This window comes from Nannospalax galili, unplaced genomic scaffold, assembly GCF_000622305.1.
Source record: "Nannospalax galili isolate Female #2095 unplaced genomic scaffold, S.galili_v1.0 scaffold596, whole genome shotgun sequence".
In the NCBI taxonomy this organism is placed as follows: Eukaryota; Metazoa; Chordata; class Mammalia; order Rodentia; family Spalacidae; genus Nannospalax; species Nannospalax galili.
In genome coordinates, this window is record NW_008340140.1 from 3,367,901 (window position 1) to 3,393,241 (window position 25,341).

The following is a 25,341-nucleotide window of genomic DNA, read 5'->3' on the forward strand; positions in this document are numbered from 1 at the left end:
GAGATGGGATGGGGTGATGCGAGGGGCACCCGCGAGAAAACTCCCCCGAACGCGCCAGGGGGAGGCGTCCCGGCCAGCCCGGGGCCAGGAGGGCGGGCGAGCCGCGGTGTGCGCTGGGCAGCCGGGCCGGGCAGCCCGGAGCGGAGCCATCTCTTACCTGCCGCCCGTTTGGGTGCCTGCTGTTTCCTCCTTGGCATCGCTCTACTCGCTCCAGTCCCACTTCTGGCGCCCCAGCCCCAGCTGCGCGGGGGCCGCTGTCTCCGCGTCTCTCTGGGGCTCCTCCGCCTCTTGCCCGGTGGCTCCTAGGACGTCACTCGGCCTCTGTCCCCCTGACGATCCCCCCCCTTGCCAGTGCTCACCGCGGGGCCCGGAGACCCCCCTCTCTGGGCGGCAGACACTGGCTTGAGCCCGCTGCTTGCAAGTGGAGGTTGGTTCTGCCTTGTTTGTTTGTTTGGTTTTTTTCCCCCACTCTCTCTTTTTGTTTTTGCTTTTGGAATTTTTTTTTTCTGTTTTTGGTTTTGGTTGTTTTTTGCTTTTTTTTTTTTTGGTGACTGGTAAGACACTTGATTTCTTTATTAAACATCCAAGACCGGGTTCAGATGGAAGGGACGAGGGGCGCACACGCGCCACGCGCACACGCGCGCAAAAGGGGAAAAAGCAATCCTAGGAGACAGTGGGTTTCTTCTTTTTCTTCTTCCTTCTCTCCTCCTCCTCCTCTTCCTCCTCCTCCTCCTCCTCTTCCTCCTCCTCCTCCACCTTCTCCTCCTCCTCCTGTCCTCCCTCCTCCTCCTCTTCCTCCTCCTCCTCTTCCTCTTCTTCCTCCTCTGTGATCTTGATGGCGGATTCGCGCTGGGAAGGGATCACTCACGGTAGGTTTGTTGCTGCTGTCAGATCCTGGTCTGTGAGTGATATGCCAGAGGACAGGAGCGGGTTTTGGAAAGACAGAAAATCTGGAATTCACTCACACACCACACACACACGCACACACACACACAGACAGACACACAGACACATGCACTCTTGCTTCCTCACACACACACACATACACACACACATACGCGCGCGCACACGCACACACACAAACACTCTCTCTCACACATACACACACACACACACACACACACACACACACACACACACAAACACACATACTCACACAAATACCAGTAATTTTATTTTAAGAAAAAGACAGGGCGAGGCGATGCCAGCAAACATCGATCTCCGCTGAACAAACTGAACATTAACAAACTCCTCCTCCTCTTCTCCCCGCGACCTGATGACAGGGAGAAATTTACTCCCCAGCCGCAGAGCGCCAGGCAGAGGGAGTCTATTAAAGGGACAGTGTCCCGCCTGGGAGAGGAGCTGGGGGCAGGGGACCCAGCTTGCCAGGCTTCAGCCCTGGATGTGCCCTTGATGGTGAGATGGGGGTGCCCATCCTGCATGGAAGGAACGTCCCTCTGGGAGAAGATGAGGCTAGGGAAAGGGAAGGAGATGAGCATGGGACGCCCCTAGAAGGGTGGTGGTTAAACTTGGAAGATGGGGAGGCAGGCTCTGGGAGGCAGCAACAGTATTAGAAGCCCAGAAGACCTAGGTTTGCTGGGGATAGGGTAGGGGGATGGGCTCATATCCAGTCTTAACCTGTCTCCTTCAAATACCCAGCCCATACTCCTTAAGTTTATGCCCCTGCTCCTCCTCCACCTTCTTGTAACTAGTGGAATTTTTAAAAGCCTCCTTTCTGCCTCCTTGACAGTTCTGTTTTCTTTCGATGGTATTTATTGAGCACCTACTGTGTACCTATTCTGGAGACACAGCAGCTATAGAAATAGGATATCCTGGTCCTGTGGGTGCCTGTTATCCAGGGAGGGGTAGCGTTCAGACAAATTATCCCCCTGATATCCTGTGTCCTCCTGGAGGTCTACCTTGTTAAACATTTGATGTGTACATGTCTCCACTTTGTTTCCCTACTGGGCTTACTAAGAGTGACACATGCTCTATGTGGTCTTCTCTTCAGATAGTTGTCTGAGACTCTTCTAGAATACAAGCTCTTTGAGGGGGATGTTGCCTCTTCTTTTTTATCCTACAAGGATGGCAAAGTATAAAACACAGAGTTGGTTTCCTCCCCCCAAGATATTTGTGCAGTGAATGAAGATTAAACATATCTGCCGCAAAGTTTCAGTTGTTAGCCTTGTTAACAACTGGGTGCTGTACTGGGGACTGAAAGAGGAGCTGATACCTTATAGCCTATCTTGCTGAAATGTCATCACTGGGGGTCACTACAGAGCAGGCACCTTTCAGAGTATCCCAGATTCATTTGTGAATAGGATGACCCTGGCCCCTGAGCTCTCCTTCCAGTGGGAGGCAGAGTTATGGCAGACCAAGAACCTGCAATGGGGCTGGTATTGGGGATTGAACCCATGGCTTCATACACACTATGCAAACAGTCTACAACTGAGTTACATCTCCAACCTTCTTTTACCTTTAAATTTGAAGACAGGGTCTCATTAAGTTACTAAGGTTGGCCTTGAACTTACTCTGTGGTCCAGGCAGGTTTTTGAACTTGGGATCTTCTTGCCTCTGAGTAGTGGTGATGATGGGTCTAAGGCCACCAGGTCTTCTGGCTTGTACCTGGACTCTGAATAAAGAAGGATGGTTACCAAGAGAGGCTGCTTGGGGCAAGCCGAGTCAAAGCTAAGGTCTGCCCAAAGAGAAAGAAGAAATCAGCCCAAAGAGGAACTCTGATACCACTGGTCTGTCTCAACACTGACAGTCCCTCCTTGTGCCGTCACATCTGCCAAGACCCTTGTTAGGCACCTTGCTTTTATCCGAAAGGCAGATTTTCCAGCCCTGGTACTGGTAACATTTGGGGCCAGACACTGCTTTGCTGTAAGGACAGTCCAGTGGCATGCAAGATGCTTAGCAACACACTGGCCTCTAGATACTAGATAGCTCCTCCCCAGCTCTGATGATAAAAGTTGCCTTCAAACATTGCCCAGTCTCCCTTAGGGCCCAAACTGCCCCTGCCTGGGGACCATTGCCTTGGATCTTCTAAATCAGTGCCTTGCTGGATAAGGGCTCAGCTCCCGAATCCACATGTTGAACAGGCAGACAGCCCTGCACGCAACCCTCCTGTTGACTCCAGTCTGAGAACTTCTGTTCTTCAGAAAACAGACAAGCTAACATTGCTGACTCTAAGACCAAGGCATACTTAGAAATGAAACTAAGGTGTACAGGACAATGTCATGGCTACTGTGATGGAATTTCATCCATGCCTGCTCCTTGTTCCTCCTAGCCATGTAGCCACTGGTAATGAGGCCTGACCAACGGGATCTCAAATGCCTCCCACCCTCCTTCTTGCCACCTTTACTCTCCTTCATGGGCACTTACCAGCTGTGACTAGTTCCACCTGTAACTTTCTCAACAGTTCTTTCCAGCTACAGGAAACTTAACTTTCCCTTCCTACCGTTAGTTGTGATATGTTATTGTCACTGCTCATAAAGCTCTGTTTAGTCTTTTCGACAGCCCCATGCACTCTTCTACCTCACAAGACTAGTACAAGTTGTTAGGTCCCCTGCTCTGAACCCCCCAAACAGCCTCCACCTATCACCAACCCCATCTAACCCCAGCCTAGTCCTTCGGCAACTGGGGTAGAGAAAATCCCATTTTGGCAAAGTCAGCCAAGGGGTATTAATTCTAATTACCCAGAACACACTTGCAAAATCCTGTGCTTGGTACCACAGCCTGTAGAGTACAGTCTCACAGTTACAGGATCAGGAGGCACAGACTTAGACCTAAAAAGGAGAAGACAGAGGCTGTGAGGGCCTCACCACAAGCTTGCAATCTTCTCTGTGAGCCCGAACCTGTTATCCTGACATTTGTATTACATGGAAGGTGTCATTTGATAAGGTGTGCACCAGGTATCAGACGTTGCCCTAAATGCAGAGGATGCTAGGATGTGTAAGAAGGAATGCCCCTCCAAAAATCTTCTATTGTAATAACATCCAAAGTATTCAGGGGACAATGGAAAAGGGAATTCAGCAGGTGGATCCAGCCTTGGAGACTCAGCATCAAAACAGGTAAGTCAGGGACTCTGCCAGAGCTGTTTTACCTGCCTTCTCAGACTTAAACCTCCACTCCCTTCTGGCCCTCAACAGTTTGTTCTATCAATGAAGAGTCTTAATAACTCTGCAATACCTACCTTCTAACACTTCCAGTGTACTGTTGGACTTGTGCTTCTAGATTGTTCTTTCATTGAGTTGTATTTCTTTTCCTATTGCTACTAATATAAAGCACTAAGCTTAGTTATCAACAAAAAAAGATTTTGGCTCTACCAGTGGGCTTCAGGAAACAATGGTACCCAGATGTTGTTGAGAGGTATAGACATGGCATTTAAGAATACTGGCTTGCACGATGAGAATGTATTCCCTCTAACCATCTTTCATTTGAAGACAGTTTCTGTTGAGTACTGGTGGCTTTCTTAGGTCCAACGCTTGGTAACTTCTTCTTTTGCATATGTATGTATGTGTGGTGTGCATGTTCACACATGTGTGAGTACACGTGTGTACACATGCATGTAGAGGCCTGAGGTTGACATCTGGAGTCTTCGATCTCTCTCCACCTTATTCACCGAGACAACATCTTTCTATTGAACCCAGAGCTCCCCTATATGGGCTAGCCTAGCCAGTCTGCATGCTCTGGGGATCTATTATAGCTGCCTTTTGAGAACTGGAATTGCCTCCTGCCATCTGCCACACCCACCCAGCATTTACATGCATTCTGAGGATTAGAACTCCTGTTCTCATGTGTGTATGGCAAGTATTTTACCCACTGAACCATCTCTCCAGCCCACTAACTTCTATTCTTAACTGAGGTGCTACAGAATTCAGGCTCAGAAACTTCAGGCATTGCAAATGTATACAGTTGAACTTTCGTAGAATGGGTCATTGCACTGAATTTACTTTGTCAGTGATAGATCCTACTTTGTATTTATGGCAGCTATCTAGAGTTTAAACACGTGTAGCCGAGTTTAAAAATACATATATTGAAGGAACATGAAATAGTAACTATGGTTCAGATGGAGGTCAACAAGGCCTCAATCTCCCTCTGCTTCCTCATCCACCAAAATTCAAGCAAGCTGCCTCCCATTCCCATGTCCAAGGACAAAAACCACTCTAGCCACTGTGCATGCTAGGAATCACGTCCCACGTGGGATGAACTCTCCTCCCTTAAACCACGGGCCCAGTAAGTCCTTCCTCCCTTAAGTTTTGTCTTGTCATAAAGACAAGAAAGGTAACAGAGAAGAACACTGTGGGCATCCACAGGATACTGTACTCAGCTGTAGACTTGGGCCCTGGGGAAACTTCTGTCGACTCCTGTCTCACAGTAACACTAGGTTTAAGTCTGGGGAACTCAGCTTCTTAGGACCCAGGGCTCAAACTTCAGGATGTGTAAGAACATGAACTGGTGGGCATGATTCAACCTTGTCTCCCACAAGAGCTGTTCCCATCATGGGTGAATATCAGAGTCACCTGGGGATTAAAAAAATTTTTTTTAAAGATAAAGATGCCCAGGCCCCACCCCAGACTTACTACATTAGATCCAGGGTGGAGCCGGAAAATCTGAAAATTTTAAAGTTCCCAGCGATTCTGATCTGGTGGCAAGGCACGGGAACTTTCCTGTATAAAAACTGAACTTTGTAAGGAATGAATCAGGGGAGTTTATTGAACACAAGGGAGAAAGGACACCTGATCTTGGGTTTCCTCAAAAGGGAGGGTTGCAAGGTCATTTTGGTGCAGGTCGAGAGGCTCTGAACTCCCTGTCATACTGACAGCACGTTGAAGTGATGTTTTAATTGCTGTTGTTTCTTTGATCTCTCATCCTTGGGCTCCAGCCCACTGCAACAGAAGCAGACCCTTCTAAAGGCCGATGCTGCACAGGGCTCCGTCCTGACACCGGGTGTCGGGGCCTTCCGGAGGCTGTCTAGCACCAGAGCTCCATAACCACGGCATCTCTTGCTGTCTTCCCTCGGCAAAATCCTTCCTCCTAATCTGTCTTCTTTTTCTCTCTGAACACAGAGACGCCTCCTCTTTTGAACACCTCTCTTTTTTCTATCTAGCATCTTCTTCATGCACTTGATTCTTTATCCTTTGTCGCCTATGATTGAAATAAAAGCTTGAAACATTTCTGCGATTGTCAACTATAGTCCAGTACTGGTGATTAGAAAGAAATAAAAACTGTGTTATCATTAAATAGCATGCTAAGCACATTTGCAAGGCAGGACGTACTTAACGCATTTCAGGGAGGTCTCTACAGGGTTTGCATCAACAATGGATTTATTGTATTTCTACTTGTTGTCTTGCTTTTCTAGTTGTTACTACCACAACCTCTCCACTTTCCTCCTTTTTCTTTCTTTCCTTTCTCTGTCTGATCACATTCTTTACAGCTTCCCTTAAATACCACCTCTTCCAGGAAGCCTTTCTAAATGGATCTCCAAGGATTCAAACTCTTATAGAATGTATTTTGCATATCTTTTTTTTTTTTTGTCTTTTTGAAGCAGGGTCTTCTTGTATGGTCACTATGTAGACCAGGCTGGTCTTGAACTCACAGAGAGATCCTCCTGGCCTCTGCCTCCCAAGTGCTGGGACTACAGGTGTGTGCCACCATGCCTGGCTTGCATATCTTCTTAAAACAAAGATCTCTGAGTAGGGCTTGCATCCACAAATATCAGTATATCTGCAGAGCTGGATAATTCATGTTTGGACACCAAGGTCATGGCTAGGAAGTGGGCCTAAGAAGCTTCTGGAAAAGGGTGGCATTATTCTGATTAGGGCATCAATTATCTGTGTGTTCAGCCTCAGGAAATGAACTCTGCACACTTTGATCTATATATTTCTATGCATGTCCAGCATGCTTCAAATACGAAGATGCAGTGCCCCCAAACTTTCCTGCATATTATAATCAACTGAGTCATTACAACAAAACAACAGAAAAATGCATCATCCAGTGCTTACCCTAGAGCCATGCATCAGCCTGTGGGAGTGGAACCTAGCCACCAGCAATTTTTAAAGCTCCCAGGTGATTCCAGTGTGTGACCAGATTTGAGACCCAGCATGCCATATGTCTTTGTACCTGAGGAGAGAATTCATTTACTTCTTCTTATGCCCTTTAAGTCATTCAAGATCTCCTTCATCCAGTACTGTACTGTGAAAACATCATGGTGGCAATCTCTAGTTATTTCTACCTAACTGGCACTTGGTAGAATATTATACTGCCAGGAAGAATCAGACAAAAGGAACCCCAAGGGCCACAGATAGGAAGGAAAAAAGTGAGATAATGGGCTAGAGAATTGGCCTGCAGCATGGGGTAAGGAATATCTATGGGGAAGTAACAGCTCTATCGAGGTTTAGAAGCAGTCATCCAGGGCCCAAAATAGGAAGCGACTCAGGTCTAGGGCTTGACAGTAGAAAAGACACAACTGTCATCTCTAAGGTGCAGAGAGCCAGTCAGGAAGAGGGAAGCAGAGATGCTGTGAGGAGGTGGGCCAGCCCCAACACTGAGGATCTCTGTCAGAACGCCAACTTCCAATCTCACTCTCTTAGCTGCTCACAAATGCTAATTCATTCATGTGCATCCTGAAAACACCTACTCCATTAAAGACAGTTTGCTCAAATGATTATTGCTGGGCCTGGTGATACAAGCCTGTGATCCCAGCTACTCAGGAGGCTGGACCATCATAAACTCAAAACCAGTCTGGGCTACAGAGCAAGTTCAAGGCCAGCCTGGGTCACTCAGAGACTCTGTCTCAAAACAAACAATGAAACAAACAAACAACTCTAGTCAAAAGGGCTGGGGCTACAGGGGTAGAGCCCTTGCCTGGCATGCAGGTCCTGGGATCAATTTTCAGTACCATAAAAATAAAAATAAATAAGGATGGGAAAAGCTGATCATAAAGCCTCTGGACACCTGGGCATTGCTAAGCTTCTTTCCGTGAATAAAACCTCCTAAGTTTTTGGGTTCTCATGTTTCCAGAGATGGTTGTGATTTGGTACGTGAGTGTGGGGGCATTTTTTGCAACTGCAATTAAGCATTATGTATGTTTTAAACAGAACGACTGCTGAGTGGGCAGGCTGGGCACACAGAGCTGTGACATGAAATCCACATTTCTATCTCAGAGCCAGTGACTTAGAGCAGGTGACAGTGTTTTGCTGCTGTTGCTGAAGAATCTAGACCAAGTTTCTGGCTCAGGACTTCATTGCTCAAGTTCATTAACCACAGGGAGACATTAAGTGATTGTAAGGACCAGCAAAGCTCAGGAACCATATGACGGGCAGCCTTTAAGTCCTGGGCTCAGGTATTTTTTATGGCACGTCAACTGCGCTTCAAGCTCTGCTTCCTGGACTCATTAGAACTGTGTGCCCCACGGTGCCCCTCAACTTTCAGAAGCAAATAGAGAATGATATAATTCTCTCTGAGAACACCTTTCTGTCTAATCCAGCGCATGTCCTATCTATTATGATTAGGGCATTAAGCGTCCCATTGTCCTTAAAATTTCATGAGCTTCTACCCCCCGCTTGCTGGGATTATGTCAAAGTGACGCCTTCTGAATGCTGTTTTCGTTCAACAATACAGCTTGTCTTTTCTCCTTAACCACTGCTGGGCCATCCAGGGAAGCCAAGCAACCCACAGGTTTAAAATAAATGGACAGTTGGGAACGTTGCTGTAAACCCTCTTTCTAGAAAGTTTGTATCTTGCTCTTGATTCTCCAACAGGAAGGCTTGTGGGCCTTGAGCTAAAGACTTACTTGTAAGTAGTTTGTTTGGGAGACTATTGAAAAGTATAGTCAAGGAAAGGATGCCCAAATAAGGAAGGGCAGATGTAGGGGAGACTGCGATCAGGGTTACTGAGAACAGCCAGAGAAAATGAGACTGTGCAGCCCATACCTTTCCTGGAGTCCCTTCTCAAGTTTGTTCATCTAGAGTGCTCATCCACCCAGTTGGTCGGCTGTAAGACGAGGGCTCCTCCTGGCCTACCTTATAGGCTCAAGGCCCATGGATGCTGGTCTGTGGCAGTTCCACTGGTGTTAAGGAAACGACACTGCCTGGAACAGACTCCCCAGCCTGTGACACTCAAGAAGCTGCCAGCAGCCCCACCCGCCAGCCTTCTGCAGGCACACAGTGGGCCTCCAGCCAACACCTGTGCAATACAGCAGTGTGGTCCAAACCTCAGCCATGTCTTTGCTGGCTGCACTCTTGTTCAAGGCCATCATTTATAAGAAAATGTTTAGCTCTTGCTTCTAAGTCTTTTTGTTCTCATGTGTGGTTGGCATCTTCTCTGCCCACATGCATGTATACCTGGAGACAGAGGTCTCTTTCCTCTTCCCTGTACTGGCACCTGGGGTGGGGAAGGGGCTGTGGAACAGAATTCTCATCACTTCCATAACACAGCTTTTGAACAGAATAAGGCATAAGGTGTGCATGCTGACACTTATGAGAAAGTTCTTAAGCACAAGATGGAGTGAAACATTCAAAATTAGTATTTCCTCCGGCATCCCAGGGCACAGGATCATGTGTACACAGCAGGTGGGCATCAGGGGAAGAAAAGGAGGCACATGTTTGGAATCAGGGAGACCAGATCTAAACATACTTATTTACTAAGATCAGTCGGGCGTGGCAGCAATCCCAGCACTCGGGAGGCAGAGGCACTTGGATCTTTGTGAGTTCAAGGCTGGCCTGGTCTACAAAGTGAGTTCCAGGCCAGCTGGGGTTACAGGGAGACCCTGTCTCAAAAAAAAACCTAAATAAATAGATGATAGATAGATAGATAGATAGATAGATAGATAGATAGATAGATAGATAGATAGATAGATAGATAGATAGATAGATAGATAGATAGATAGATAGATAGATAGATAGATAGATAGATAGATAGATAGATAGATAGATAGATAGATAGATAGATAGATAGATAATAGATAGTAGATAGATAGATAGATAGATAGATAGATAGATAGATAGATGATAGATAGATAAAGCTGATGCCCTTACACATTTTCTTTAACTTTAGGGGTAGACTCTCTCATCTCTAAAATAGACACCGTTATACCACGGGCCTGTTGGGGGCTTAGAGAGGATCCTATGAGCAAATACACGTTACTTATCAGACTGCCTGAGAAGCATTTCCATGTACTTAGCTTGTTCATTGATTTATACACATCTGTGCATTTGTTGGGTTTGTTTGTTTGTTGTTTGTTTTTTGCTTTCAGGGCTTCTTGTATGCTAGGCAACCATTCTACTACTGAACTTTAGCCTCAGCCTATGAGCACCTGTTGACTGTTCCTTGTTTATAGAGTACCTTCCACATCTGCATGAGGTCCAGCCTGCATCATGAGGGGTAAACTCACTTCACCCCCGTTCTCTACATCCTTAACTTATAGAATTAAACCCCAGAAGCTGGAGGCTCACATGGAAGGGCCATAGGTAACAGATAACCAGTTCAAGCCACCTAGGGAGGGGTGCTTCTGTGGGCCTCCTCTTCTCTCCATCCACATTGTATCTACATTATACCCCAGGGTCCATCAGGCTGGGCTTCCTGCTGAGGACACAGCAGGAAACAGGAACCTGCCTGGTCCTTGGGGAGCCTGACAACCTGGGGCAGGATGAAAATGGGCCAGTGATAAGAATGTTATCATGGTGATGGTAGCAGTCAGTCACGAGTGTCATTTACAAAGCACTTGATGACAAGTATTGTTTTCAGCACTTGGCATAAAAGCAAAATCAGCCTTACATAATCTGAGGAGGTATTGTGATTCTGTGGTGTCCATTTTACAGCAGAGGAAACCGAGTCATAGAAAGGGTAAGTGACAAACCAAAGGTCATAGCGACAGCAGATGCAGAAGCCTGAATTCATAGGACTGGGGTTGTGGTTCAGCGGTAGAATGCTTGCCTAGTGTTCAATAGGCCCCGCCTTTGATCCCCAGCACCACGCAAACCAGGTGTGTTGGTGTAGGCTTGCAGTTCCAGCACTCAGGCCTTGGATGTAGGAACTCAGAAGTTCAAGGTCATCCTCTACTACATATGCAGTTCAAAGCCAGCCTGGGCTCCATGAGATCTTGTCTAAAATAAATAAACAAGCAAACAAACAGAAGCAGCATGTGGCTCTTAACTTTGCATGTGATAATTTGGTGATAATATTGAGGCTCCAGGTGACTTTGGTGAGCCTTCTTTTCTTTTTGAGCATTAGCTGCAGTCCTGGGCAGCAACTCTGGATCTCCTGGTTTTGAAGATCTGGGTTGTGGTTGGAGAATGTGGATTTCTAATCAGATCCTAACTGATCTGCCTGAGACTGCGCTTTGAGTGTCTGGGGGGCCCACCTGGTGATTTTGCACCAGTGGGGTTCTTGAGGACACCCAGAGACTGTTCACATCTCACAGTAGATGGTGCTGGTATCTAGTGGGTCAGGGCCAAAGCTATATGCCGCAGAACCCTGCAGAAAGAATGACCTGCCCGCATGCCAGGAAGGTGAAGGGAGGATGCCCAGTGCAGAATTCCAGGCTCTGGGGCTGGGTGTAGCTTTCAAGCCAGGCCCAGTGGCTCAGGTTTTCAATCCAAGCTACTTGGAAAGCTGAGGCAGAGGGTTTGAAAGCTCTGGATTACGCAGTGAGTTTAAGACCAGCCTGGGCAAGTTAGTGAGACCCTGTCTTAAAATAAAAAGGTGAGAAAGGGCTAGAGATGTGACTCGGTGATAATCACTTGCCTAGCATGGGAGAGGCCTAGGTTCAATCCTCAGTATAGCATAAGATAATAATAATAATAATAATAATAATAATAATAATAATAATATACAAGATAATGTGACTTTAGACTAAATAGGACAGCCTGCCTGAATGGCTGCATTTCTAACAAACTCTGATAGGGGATGCTGGCTGAACCAGGGACCCACCCTACATTGACTAACAAAAGCAAGGATCTACCTTCCTAGGTGAAGGTTTTGAATCGATGCTGTGGACACAATGAACTAAGAATCACAACCCGAGCAGCACCAGTCCAGCATTAGTTAGTTCAGCACAGAAGTAAGTGAGTTCAAACAGCCCTCTTTCAACTCCCCCTGTTGCCTGTCTCGCTAACAGCCTCACCGAAGCAGAGTTGGCCCAGGGTCTGAGTCCTGTCTCAGCAGCAGCCCAGGGCCTATTGAAAACCAGGAAGGACCGAGTTTAGGCAGAACTGCCTCGCTTCGGCCCCCGCTCATCAGGCTGGGCCTATTGTTGCGTGCTCTCATGGCTTCCTTCCAAGACTTGCGCCTTGAGGATGGGGTTTGCGTCTGCCTGACGTGCAGGTCTGCAAACTCGACATGAAAGAGTGGCTGCTTTGAAAATGGTCGCTCTCTTGGGAAAACAGTATGGAAGAAAATGGACTCTGCAGCAGGCCCTCCAGAGATGGCACCCAGCCCCTGTGATAAATGGCAGCGTTAACAAGGTTTGGTTGAGAGGGAACTTACAGATTTATGACTTCCTGTGTCGGCCAGCAGATGTCATTATGGCTGACAGAACAGAAGGTCTTTCAAGAGATAGCTAGGGTGGAGCTAGGGAAAGGAAAAAATAAAATAAATAAAAAGGCAGAAGCCCAAACTGTCTGCTTAGGGTTCTGGCGTTAGGTGTGGGGACACGGGAAGTTTTAGGGTAAACTAGACAGCTCACAACGTCTCTGGCCTTCCTTCTGAGGTATAGGCAGAAATTCTCAAAGGAAAGACAGTGTTGCTGTCTTCTCTCAATTCTCTCGGATCAAAATGAACACTTCCTGCTGAATAAACAGGTATTTTTACTCTGAAGCATCATTTGGGTGAGCTTTTAAATATGTTCACTTCACGAATTTAGCAACCCTCTGCAAAAAATTTAATATGCCTATGATTTTACCCATTTTAAATAATGGTTTTATAGGATGACATTGGTGTTTTAAGCATCCAAATCTCTCTCTCTCTCTCTCTCTCTCTCTCTCTCTCTCTCTCTGTAATGGAAAAATGGTACAAGTGTGGTGTTCATTGTGGGCCACAAAACTGGTGTTAGCATACCTGGTGACATGTGTTTATGAGTAATTACAGGCCCATTTCCACATTTCCTCCTTTTAATCCGTGCCTAACATTTACTTTCTGTAGGTGAAGATGACCCTGGTTGCAGCTGACTCTCTTGGCAAATAGACACTTGAATGTTTGACTCAGGTGATCTGTGACCCAAAGTACAGCCAGAAGAAACAGGGTGACTCCAGGTGCTGGTTTGTATTTATTACTTCTCAATAAATCACTCCCCCATCCTCACCTGTACAACCAGGAGGAACTTGGTAGAAATTAAGAGTTATGGGAAATTTTAAGGAATGCAACGAGAGGGACCCCTTAGCTACTGGTTTCTCAGAAAACAAAAATTATTTTAAGGAAATATTTCATCTAGAACCTCCTTCCAGAATTAAGAAATAGCTATTATGCTGATATGTATATTATATGAATATTTTATTGAGTTTTTTAAAAACTATTTTTATGGTGGCATTGGGGACTGAACCCAGGGCCTCATGGGTGCTAGACAAGCGGTTTACTACCGACCTACGTCCCGAAGCTTTCAATGAGATATTCAAAGTAGCACTGAGGGTGGAAGAATGGCCACTCAGTGATGCCTTTTGCAAACCACGCTGGAATGGCCGTGTGACAGGGTGCTTACTAACCTGGGCTCCAGATGCGCACCCTGACTTCTGTGCCTGCCTTTCCCTTCCTGCCTGTGTCATCCCCTGGAAGTCACTCTAGCTCTCTAACAAGCACACGCTATTCTCTTCTGGCTTTTTTACCTGAGTGTGGAATGCAATGTGTGTGAAGTGCTTAGCTAAGTACTACACACAGGGAAAAATTCATAAATGAGCTATCATTATATTATTATACCTTAAAATGTCTACTCTGCTATCTCACAGGTAGACATGCCAACTCATAAATGGATTTACAGTCCATTTAGAAAAGAAATCCAGCAACAGTAATAACTGCAGCCATTATAAGGTAGCGAACATATATGAAGAAATAAACACTGTTCCAAATGACCCACAGGCAAAATCTATTAAATATATTTTTTGTTCTAGGGGTTGAACTGGGGCCCCGCACATGCTAGACAAGTGTCCTACTACTGAGATCCCTCCACCTTCTGCTATAGTGTTCATTTTAATTTTGATGCAGAGTCTCTTTAAGTTGCCCAGGCTGGTCTTGAACTCACTCTATAGCTCAGGCTAGCCTTGAGTTTAGGCTTCTCTGTTTCAGCCTCTAGACCAGGTGGGAAGACAGGCCTGGACTGTGTTGAATCTAATTCTTAAAATATACCATGGCCTGCGTTTGCCAAGCATGGTGAGTCTCATTTGCTAGGGAGAGCATCTCAGACTTGCACATACATCAGAATCATCCTGATGTTGTGTTGGAACACAGATTGCCGGGTCTGCTCTCCATCTCTGATTCCAGAGATCCAGGCTGGGGCCCCAAGATTTTCACATTAACAAGCGCCCAGTTGCTGCTGTTGCTAATCTAAGATCTTATTTGAGAGGCACTGATTTCAGCCACTTGTTAAAGGTGAGGAAGTGGAGAGGAGAGTATTCCAAAGTAAAAATTTGAAGATATTTAAGAGCTGGGGAGAGGACTCAGTGGGTAAAGTGCTCACCTTGCAAGCTCGAAGACTTGAATTCCATCCCCAGCACCCAGGTAAAGAGCCAGGCATGGCAGCGTGCGCCTGTCAGCCCAGCACTGGAAAAGTTGAGGCAGGGGGATCCCTGGGGTTTACCAAATCTGTAGGTTCAGGTAGAGTGAGTGAGTCTGTCTGAAAAATAAGATAGAGAACAACTGAGAAAGATACATCACATCCATCTCTGGCTCACACAGGTGCACACGTACCCATACACACACCCAAAACAAAATGAATATATTTAGAAATAACTTAATGGGACAATTTCAGGGACAGTTTTGGCAAAAGCACAAAGTTCTTGAGTCATCTATACCATGACCAATCAGTCCTACTGCAGGACAGGAGATGGGGAGGCTGGGGTCCCCCCCCAGATTGGGGATACACTAGGAGCTCCGAGATGGAGTTCAGCCGAGCAAGCCACACCCAGATGTCATCTACACCTGACAGGCACAGGGTGTCTTTGGTTTCCAACTAGGGAGGACTCTTAACACACAAGCCCATTTGCACGTCCAAGGGCTCTGGGGAGGCCTCCATTGAATGTTACCCGTGAAAACCATTGGCAACTAGTCATGTTCTAAGGTGGAACATGCTTTGCAATTTTTGAAAATAAGATTTGAAACATACTTTGGCCCAATTTGGAGAGAGGTTTCTAAATGCACCTAGTGAAAGAAGAGAAAGGGAAAGGGTTCCGGGACAGTCAGGATAGAGCCCAGTATTCCTTAGAGGGAAGAGGAATCTAGTAAACGACCTTTGCCTTTTCTAATTCAGCTTTAAATGTGAAGAACGGGAATCCAAATACTCACGCAGTATGTGTTCAAGAATTATAACCATGGAAAGATTTGAAGAAAACAGTGTAACCGAGAAAATCAAGTGGGCTGTGGTCAGAGGCCCAGGTTGACTGGCAGGAGACTACGAGTCCCGGTGGAATACGATGATGCCAGATGGCAGGATAGAGCCCATGTTGGATTTCCCCCAGAGTCCATCACTACCTCTGGAGAAGAGACCAGCTCACCTCCGAGGGCCGTTCTGCCTCTACATGGACATGGACGTATTTATTTGTGTATCCACCTACTTTCTCATTCATTCAAAACTCTTTGTTTTACTGAGCATGTATTATGGTCAGGTCCTGGGAGTAAAAGCAAGACTCCACCCTTTGCCCTCATAGAGCATTCTTTTCAATGAGTATCACAATGTGCAAAATAAATCACAAACTATAGTGGAATATGAAATATGTCAAAGAAAAATGAAGACAGGAAGTAGATTTGGGTTACTAAGTGGGAAGGCTGGGGAATGGCTCATCTTCATTCTCAGCCAGATCCTTTCGGCAAAGGAAAGAAAATAAAGTCAAGCTGATCTAAGATAAAAAGATTATTTTGGTCACACATAACTGTAGTGCAAATGTTGAGAGCTTGGATGGCTGCTGTTTTCCATGCCAGCATTCTTCCATTTGGTCCTTCCTGACAGAGCTCAGATTTTCACTGGGGTGCTGCGATGATCAACCCCAAATGTCAAAGAGTTTGGGAGATAGCTCAGTAAGTGTTTGCTTTATAAGCAGTCAAATCTCTAGAATCCACATTTTAAACAGTCAGATATAGTGGTACGTATGCTTGTAAACCCGGTGCTAGGGAGGCAGAGGCAGATCCCTGGGATTTGCTGGCCAGGAAGCCTAGCCTACCTGGCTAGTGAGAGACCTTGTCTAAAATAAAGGTAGGTGGCACTTGGGGTACAACAAATGTTGTCTTCGGGCTTCCACATGCATGCACGTGCACACACACACAAACAGAGACACACACAAACTTATACACACAGAGAATAAGAAAGTTGAAGTGTAGTCACTCCTCACAGTTGTACGACCAAAAGCCCCTCCCATGCCATCCTCTGTTGTCTATATTAAACTATATCTGAAAGAGTTTGTCTACAATCACCCATTCGTTCATTGGCACATTCACCCCACCACTCAACACACTTTTACTGACTATCCACTAATTTTCAGTGCTGTCCCACCACTGCAGCCCTGCATTGATCAGCACTGGCAGGGTCTGGTCACTCTGTTCAGTGTCTCAGGGAATCTGTTACTGGTTTTCTTTCTGGGTCAAAAAGCCAGACCTTTAGACTAGACCCCTTCATGATGCTTCCATTCTGCTGGAAATCTCATATCTGGAACCGGAGCCAAGGATCTGCACCCAGAAGTGAAGTGCACAAGGACAAAGACACAGCAATCTGCACCCGGAGGAGCTGAAGGGACACAAGGTCCGGAGTCATGATGGTTTCCCTGGGACCTTTCGTTGAGCATAGAGTAATCATCCATCCAGTCTTCTTATGGGCCAGAGCTTAGCTCTTCATTATTGAGGCACTGTTCGACGCACTCTGTGCTGTCTATGGGCCACATTTCCCTTGCCAGTTCATCTACTGTGGGACATCTGGGCTGATTCCTTGGCTTGGCTTTTGTGAGCCATGCTACAGCAAATGTGAATGTAGCTCTGTATTTCTGTGATGCACTGACTTGGAGCTCTTTGGGCATATACCCAGGGTGGTATAGTTGCCGCCCATTCATCCATCAGCACATCCGACCCACCATTCAACACTCTTTCACGGTCTATCCACCAGCTTCCAGTGTTGTTTCGCCACTGGGGCATACAGTACTTCCACATTAGCTTTTCTGAGGCAACTATTTATACGCATAGTGGCTTCACCAGTCTGCATTCACACCCTCCCTCATACTTGATAGCATTTGGTGCTATTGGCTTTCTTTCTGATTATCATCGTGACTGGGGTGAGATGGGATCTCAGTGCAGTGTTTATTTGTCTTGTCCTGGTCGCTAAGGATGTTGAACATTTTCTGTGGTTAAACCATTTATACTTCATTTTTGGAGAACTGTCTATTTCATTATCCCACTTCTTCACTGGGTTTTCTTTTGGTAAGTAGTTTTCTGAGTTCTTTATATATGCCAGATACTAACCTCCTTGTGGTGTGGAATGAATCTAATGCCAAAGGAAAAAGAATCATGAGGCAGTGATACAGATACACAAATTGAAAACATAAAAGACCACTTTGGTCAGGTGTCGTTCCCGGGGAAGATATGAACAACGGTCTAACAACCGTCTACTCACACCAGATAGGGAACCAATTAGACCAAAGGAAGGACAGGATCCAAATCCAACTTGGTGAACCAATGAGTTCATTGAGGTTACTTAAAGGAGCATAATAACTCAAAGACAGCTGCATCACCAAAGCACACCTTTAGCAGGGGTGACAGCTCACGAAAGCAGTTAGTCCAGAGCACACTGCACCACCTACAGGCAGCTCAACAGGTTAGAGAGCGTCCCTTCCAGGCAGCTCAGTAGGTCTGAGCCTTTCTCTTCCAAGCAGCTCAGCTTGTCTGAGAGTGTCTCAAGGCAGTCCTTGTGGCTTATATATGCTTGGGGAAAGAGGGGCCTCATGAGCCTGGTCAGTTTCAGGGACTTCCTGAAGCAATTGTACTATACACTTCCTGAGATTAACAAACTTCCCTGCATAACCTACTGTCTCACTTGCCCTCAAAGCATCCTGTTGTTTACCTAGCTTCCCTTCAAAACGGAGGGGTTTATCTCAGAGGAAGTTGCTATATAGTTCAAGTACAGGTTTTACAATTCATTTTGAGAGAATCTCAAGATACAAGAACAGAGAAAAGCAGAATTGTGTCTCAGGAAGCCCAAAGCATTCCTGAAGGTCATGGTCAATCTGTGAAGAGCAACTGATATCTTACAGTGTGAGGATGACCTGTGGATTGATAATTACCACTGTCCCAAGTGTCCTGGTGGGGAAGCACATGTTTCAGGGGGATCCAATTATTTGGAGAAACTGTTTAACAAGTAATAACGGTTTTCTATTGTTTTACAGAATAACACAAGAAACAGCACATTTCTTCTAACTTTTTAAAAAATTTATATATATATTTATTCGTTTATTGTGTGTGTGTGTGTGTGTGTGTGTGTGTGTGTGTGTGTACATGTGCTATAGCCTGAGTGGGGCAGCCAGAAGACAATTTGAGTGTGTGTGTGTGTGTGTGTGTGTGTGTGTGTGTGTGTGTACATGTGCTATAGCCTGAGTGTGGCAGCCAGAGGACAACTTGAAGGTTTCAGTTCTTTCCTTCCACTATGAGGATCCTGCACTGAACTTAGGTCATTAGTCTTGGTGGCAAACACCTTTACCCGCTGAGCCATCTTTCCCTCTGCGGGCCACAATGGCCTGTGCTGCAGTCGCTCAGCTCTGCCCTGGTAGTACAAATAAAGACACAGCCAACGTGCAGAGAAACAGGAATGTCTATGTTCTAATAAAACTTTATTTGTGAAAACAGCCTGGCTGTCTGCTGCCACCGGATTAGACACACATAGGAGCATGCAATAAAGACAGCAATCAAGCATGCTTTGTAATATTTACTAATAATAAAGATATGCTGGAAAATATGCCCTGCAGACTGCCCAGTGTCAAATCTTCAGGCTCACGCATGCTGCCACTCAGTGGTCCTTCTAAGGTGTCTTCCTGTTACTTCAAATATGTGGGTTGGTGGTAGGTCAGTGGGGCAGTTTCCCAGCAGGACAATCTTTAGTACATACACTCGTTGAAAACACTGGGGAGAAAGAGTGGCCCTTTTCCAAAAAGAAAAGTCATCACTGTAATGTGAGTCAGGTGAAGATGTAAAAATATTTATTATACCTAAAATAGTTTGTGCTGGGATTATCACAACTAACAGCGTAATGCATTTGTAACCGGTGCAGAGACGGCAGCTGTGGTGAGCAGAAATTCCAGAACCATGGTAATGTGTGGTGTGCTATGATTTACAAGGGAAGTGATTTACGTTGTGAATTTTAAACCTTTTTAATAAACCTCCCAAGAAGTTGCTTGGTTCCTAAGTTACAAAAGAATTCCAAAGAGAACTGAAGCAAAGGACAGTTGGATATACTTTTGCCCGTCCCCCCCTCCCTCTCCCTCCTTTTCTTCCTTCTCTTTCTTTAAAAAATATTGACTATCTTTCAGCTAATAGGAATAAAATTATTTAGACTCTGAAGAACAAAACCTTTAGGGATGGGCAGGAGAGGTGGCTCAGCAGTTAGGAGCATGTTGCTGTTCTTGCCAAGAATCCAGGTTTGGTTCCCAATACCCTCAACAGGTGGCTCAGAACCGCCTGTAACTTCAATTCCAGGTGGTCCAACGCCCTCTTCTGGTGTCCTCAGGCATCAGGAACACTCATGGTGTACAGACACACATGCAGGTACTTGCACATACACATAAAACAATAATCTTCAAAAAAACCTTGAGAGGAAACCATGTTCTCGTCATCCTCTTGAGGTATATGTAGGGCAGATGTTTGAAGGGCACTGGATTGAAGAGCCATGTGACTATTAGTCTAAGAAGCTCTTACTGTATAGTCAACTGCCTCTGGTTCACAGGAGGAAAATACAAAGGATATATACCCGATATGAGGCAACAGGAAATGAAGTCTGAGGAACCATTGTTCTCTCGCTCTAGCTCTCGCTCTTGCTCAAATACACACACACACACACACACGTGCATGCACTCGTCCACACACTGGCTTATTCCTTCAAACAATATAATTAGGAGATGATAGACAACACTGAACTGAATCCAACCAGGTTTCTTCATTCTCCCTTTCCGTGACAAGATGACTATTCTATAATACATAACCCCTTCCCATATCTCACAGAATGGATCTATTAGTATCTCTATTTATAGAGAAGAGAGAAGTGAGCAATAATTTGTACACACATTTGTTTTGTAAAAATCATACTCCGGTTCTCCCAACTGGCTCGAGTCCCCCAGAATGCTACTGCTCTGTGACAGATAATGTGACTCAAAGGGAAATGCGAAGTCATTTAAGAACCTCAGGTGTTAAGGTGGCCACTTGTAGTGAACTGTGTCATTCACCCAGTCACGCAGTTTTTCTCCTGCCCAAAATGTCACCCAAAGAAAAGTGATTCTGGGCAGTTTGTTCATGCTGAACACATTTACCAAAAAAACAACAAAGCAAACTGCAACAGATTACCACCTTGTTAGGAAACAGTAGTTAGTCTGCTTTTAACTGAAATGTTGGATATTGATACCTTTTGCTGTGTAAGAGGCAAAGCTGATATAAAAGAAAAAACTGCCAATAATTATATTCCAGACCATTTGAAAGTTGGGACTCTTGAAACACTTTGGGAAGAAAAAGGATCATACTTACTAATGTTAAAGGCACGTCACATCTGATCCTAGAAACATGATTCCTACATGGGAATGAATACGGTAAAATTTCCAGTTTAATGCAGGACTGAACTGTGCTGTCCTAGGCTTGGGAAGATACGCTTGGGCACTTGGTAATTAAACAAAACCCCAAATCATAAGATGTAATGGGCTCCAGCTGTTTCTGCCTCTTCTGTTCACTTTCCCTTCTTCATGGAACTTAACTTGGGGTTTACCTTGGGGCCATGGATGGTCGGTCCCCTGTGCCGCTCTTGGAGACTTGGCCAGTGCCTCAGCTTCAGGGATGGCTGAAGCCAGAACTCTCATCCCACCCCACCCCACCCCTCTACTAACAGTATTCAACCCATATTGGGCAGATACTGTGAGGGCTGAGGAGATCTGTGGGGAAGTTTTCTAGAGATTGTGGGGAAAGGGAGCTTTTCTTTCTTTTAGAGAGCCACTGGACAGCCATTCCTGTTGTGCTCCATGTGGTGTGAAGATACGAAGACACAGAGCGAACTAAAATAGAAGACCCCGAAACTGCCCACGGGAGTCCACTTGAACTCCAGAGAACAGACTGGCAGTATGAGAGGTAGAGACAGCTTGGCGAGGGATGAAGCAAGTCCTGGATGACACTAGATCAAGCCACACCTGAATCCAGTACCTGGCAGATTTCTTAACCGGTTTGAGTTGGATTTCTGTCGCTGTCAATGGAGATATATGCTTTATTATTAGCATTTATTATTATTGTGTGTGCTTATGTGTGCACTTGAAGTCAACACTGAGTGTCTTCCTCAGTTTCTCTCCACCTTTTTTTTTTTTTTAGCTTGAATCTCACTAAACTTGGAAGTCACTGGTTGGCTAGATTGGCTGGCCTGAAGTCCTCCAAAAGCTGCTGCCTCCACATGCTAGGGCTGGGATTAAAAGTGCATACTACAGGGGCTGGAGAGGTGGCTCAGTGGTTAAAAGCACTGGTTGCTCTTACAGAGGACTCAGGTTCAAATCCCAGCACCCACATGGCAACTAACAACTGTCCGTAACTCCAGTTCCAGTGTCATCTGACACCCTTTTCTGACCACCGGAAGAATTACATGACACAAGTGCACTTAAACACATGCAGGCAATACACTCATACACATAAAATAAAAAATAGTAAAATATTTTTTTAAAAGTGTACACTACCACAACCAGTTTCTATACATGGCCTCTGGGGATCTGAACTCACATCCTCAGACTTGTGAAGCAAGGACTTTACCCAATAAACCTTCTCCCCAGCCTCTGCTGGGAAGATCTACAGTATCACTTGGCTTTGACAAGTTGATGCTGATGTTTGAACGGCCTTTCAGTGAGCGATGCCAGGAAAATTGAACCACACCTTGGTTCCTGCTTTATTTTTATGTTTACTCCATTGCTTCAATGGGAATAACTGTCCTCTTAAGTCCCTTTGTCTGTACTGTACCACACAGCTCAAGGATTATATTCTTTATGACTTCGTTACTGGAAAATAATTATAGACTGGATTTTTAGATCCACTGAGACTTTCCCATGTAGTGATTAAAAGAGTATGTGTATATTACGTAGACACAATTTTGAAACCTGGAGCTATATAATTGTAGTTACACAACTTTGGGCAATTAACCTAAACTCTCTAAATGGTACTCTCAAGCTATAAAAATAGTTTAACTCTTCTTTACCCCAGAAAACTTTAAAAAATATTTAAAAATATTTTATTATTTTTAATTTTATGTGTGTGTGCATTGCCTGCATGTATGTAAATGCACCCGTCATGCAATGCCCGAGGAAATTAGAAGAAGGCATCAATCCCCTGGAACTGGCATTACCACGGTTGTTAGTCACCATGTAGGTGCTAGGATTCAAACCTGGGTCCTCTGCAAGTACAGCCCGTGCTCTTAGCAGCTGAGCTATCTCTCCAGCTCTTCCAGGTAACTTCTATGACCCAAAATTAAATAAATGTATACAGAATTTACCATGGTATCTGACATAGCTCAAACGTTCAGTAAATGTTCACACTGCTCTTATTTTATTGTACAATCAAGGATCCATCATATAGAAAAAGTTCAGTAAATGTAAACAGCAGTTATTCACTTAATAAAATTGTATGACTCATTGAAAACTTGCTGAATTGGTGATCAAATGAATATACATGTCAGAAATGTGATTCGCTAAAAAGAACGAACGAACAGGGCATGGAAATAGAGGAGTCCACCAATGGAGGAGAAGGGCTACCGGACAAGAATGAATATACGTGTCAGAAATGTGATTCGCTAAAAAGAACGAACGAACGGGGCATGGAAATAGAGGAGTCCACCAATGGAGGAGAAGGGCTACCGGACAAGGAGGGAAGGCTGGACGGTGCTCTGTGCTTTATGGGATTGCCCTTCCTGTGATCTGTGTCCCTGCCAGGTGGACCGTTCTGCAATGCCGCTCCCCTCCCATTTTCATTACTGTGGGTCGTCTGTCGGGAGCTTTTTGATGGGCAGCTTTATAGATGGCCGTAAAGCAGAACTTATGGCCAAAGACATCACTGTTTGTGGCGCTCTATGCTCAGGGTACCCATGTCATTTTCTCCCTTTTTCTCTGGGTCATAGTCATTTGATGCCCAGATGCAATTTAGAATAGGTGACCGAATTCCTCACAATGCTTCCTCCTCACCTCTGGGGTAAAAGTCAAGAGGCCTCAAGTAAAAACAAATAGGATAATGTGAACATTCAGTAAGTACTTATTTGAGTCCTTCTATACCAAAACTTGTCCAGACCAAGACATCCGCTATCCTGAATCAATCATCTCATCCTACTGTCACAACTCAGGCAGCAGGCACATCCCCCAGCTGGACTTTGCTGCTGAGGAAACAGATACGTCAAGGTTATGCTGTATGTTCAATGTCACAGGGCTGGAAAATGACTATGGGTAGGATGTGAACCGCAGCAATCTGTCTCAGAGCCCCTGCTTGAAATGCGGCTGTCTCTCTGCCTCTACCTCCAGAGTGCTGAGATTAGAGACATGCTCTACCACCCAGTTTTACGTGGTCCGGAGGATTGAATCCACGGCTTCATGTATGCTAGGCAAGCACTCTAACAGCTGAGTGATATTCCCTAACCAACAATAACTTTTTAAAAGTATAGGCATATACCATGTGATTCCTGGGATACACACTAAAATAATCATTTATTGTTTAATTTAAATTCATTTTAATGACAGGCACTTTGCATTTTATCTGACAATCCTGTTCACAGGACACAGCAAAGATGGCTGCCAACACACCTAGTTTATTAGTCACTGAAAGGGAGCTTGGTCAATAAATTCCCAATATATGTAAGAACCGAAACTTAACACATCTCTCCCAATTCCTCGTGGCCCAGTGCTCTTTGCAGATGTCCATTGGATGGATCAATTAGCACCCAGCAGGGCTTCCCCTGGCTCTGTACACAAAACGAACAGGTGAGATGGAAGTGCTATCAAAACAAACCTGTATTTGGTTTTCTCCATCTGTGGGACAATTTCTGCAACGTGTCAATCATTTTGTTGCAAAATACTCCCATGCAATACGAGGTCCACATTTTTAGATGACACCTGCCTGTCAGTCACTCACAAAATCAAAGCCAAATTTGATGCCGGGCAAAGGCCAGTTTGTCAATCACCTTCCTCCGCCACGCATCCACCCAAATCATCTGACAGCTACAACTTTCTGCTCTCAAATTCAGTGGGTCTAGTTAGGCTGGCTTGTCTCCCCTAATTGAGTTCCTTTTAGGACTCGTAGCTTAGCAACTAATAAGTTATTTTCCGTGACAACTGGCCTAAATTTCATAGCTTTCTTGACCATTGCCACTTGTTAGAAAATTGTTTCCCCTCAAGTGGCTAAACAGCAGATGCAAGATTTATTTAATGCAGAATCTTCTATTATTTCTATTTATAAGCTCTCATCTACTGTTTAAAAGTAAACACAAGATTTGTTGTCAAACAGACATAGTTTTAAGTAATTGTGAAATGTCTTGGAATCGTGTTTGGAAGTTTCAAATTCTTCATTACTGGTGGCATGAAATGCTGGAAAAGAAGTCAATAAGATAAATATTAAGCATTTAATAGGTTTTGAATTCTCTCACAGGTACCTGCCATGATTTGTTATGGGGCCAGACACAATGCACCTGCTATCATCCTCAAAGAACTCAATGCAACAAACTCTAAAGCCAATTAAAAAACAGATGGGGGCGGGGCGGGGGACCGTGACAGAGATGGTACTGGGGAGGTCACGATGAAAACGCCAGGCTCTACCTGCAAGTGTTTTTATATTGAAAGGAGCTGGTCCTAAAGCCCCCTTTCCATTGCCTTAGAAGAAGTAAAGAAGCCAAGGAAATGTGGGTTAGAGAGAGATGGTAATGGGGGGGGGAGGGAGAGAAGAGGGGAAGAAAGAGAA

At 45.2% G+C, this 25,341-nt stretch overlaps 1 protein-coding gene and 1 long non-coding RNA gene across 3 annotated transcripts in view; one reads left to right on the forward strand and one right to left on the reverse strand.

The window, feature by feature from the left end:
* The window catches only part of Tshz2 (teashirt zinc finger homeobox 2), a 509,737-nt gene extending 508,635 nt beyond the window's left edge, over window positions 1-1,102 (reverse strand). The window contains exon 1 of one of the 2 annotated variants that reach the window (XM_008835136.3): window positions 158-780. In XM_008835136.3, coding sequence (XP_008833358.1) covers window positions 158-197 — 40 coding nt within the window. In that variant the 5' untranslated portion in view covers window positions 198-780. Of the gene's footprint in view, window positions 1-157 lie in introns of both variants that reach the window. The other variant, XM_008835135.3, reaches the window with a different exon arrangement.
* Window positions 801-15,838, forward strand: LOC103735757. The gene is made up of 3 exons (XR_607345.3): window positions 801-869; window positions 13,144-13,253; window positions 15,458-15,838. It is a non-coding gene; the product is annotated as an uncharacterized LOC103735757 (long non-coding RNA).
* Window positions 15,839-25,341: the final 9,503 nt, after the last annotated feature.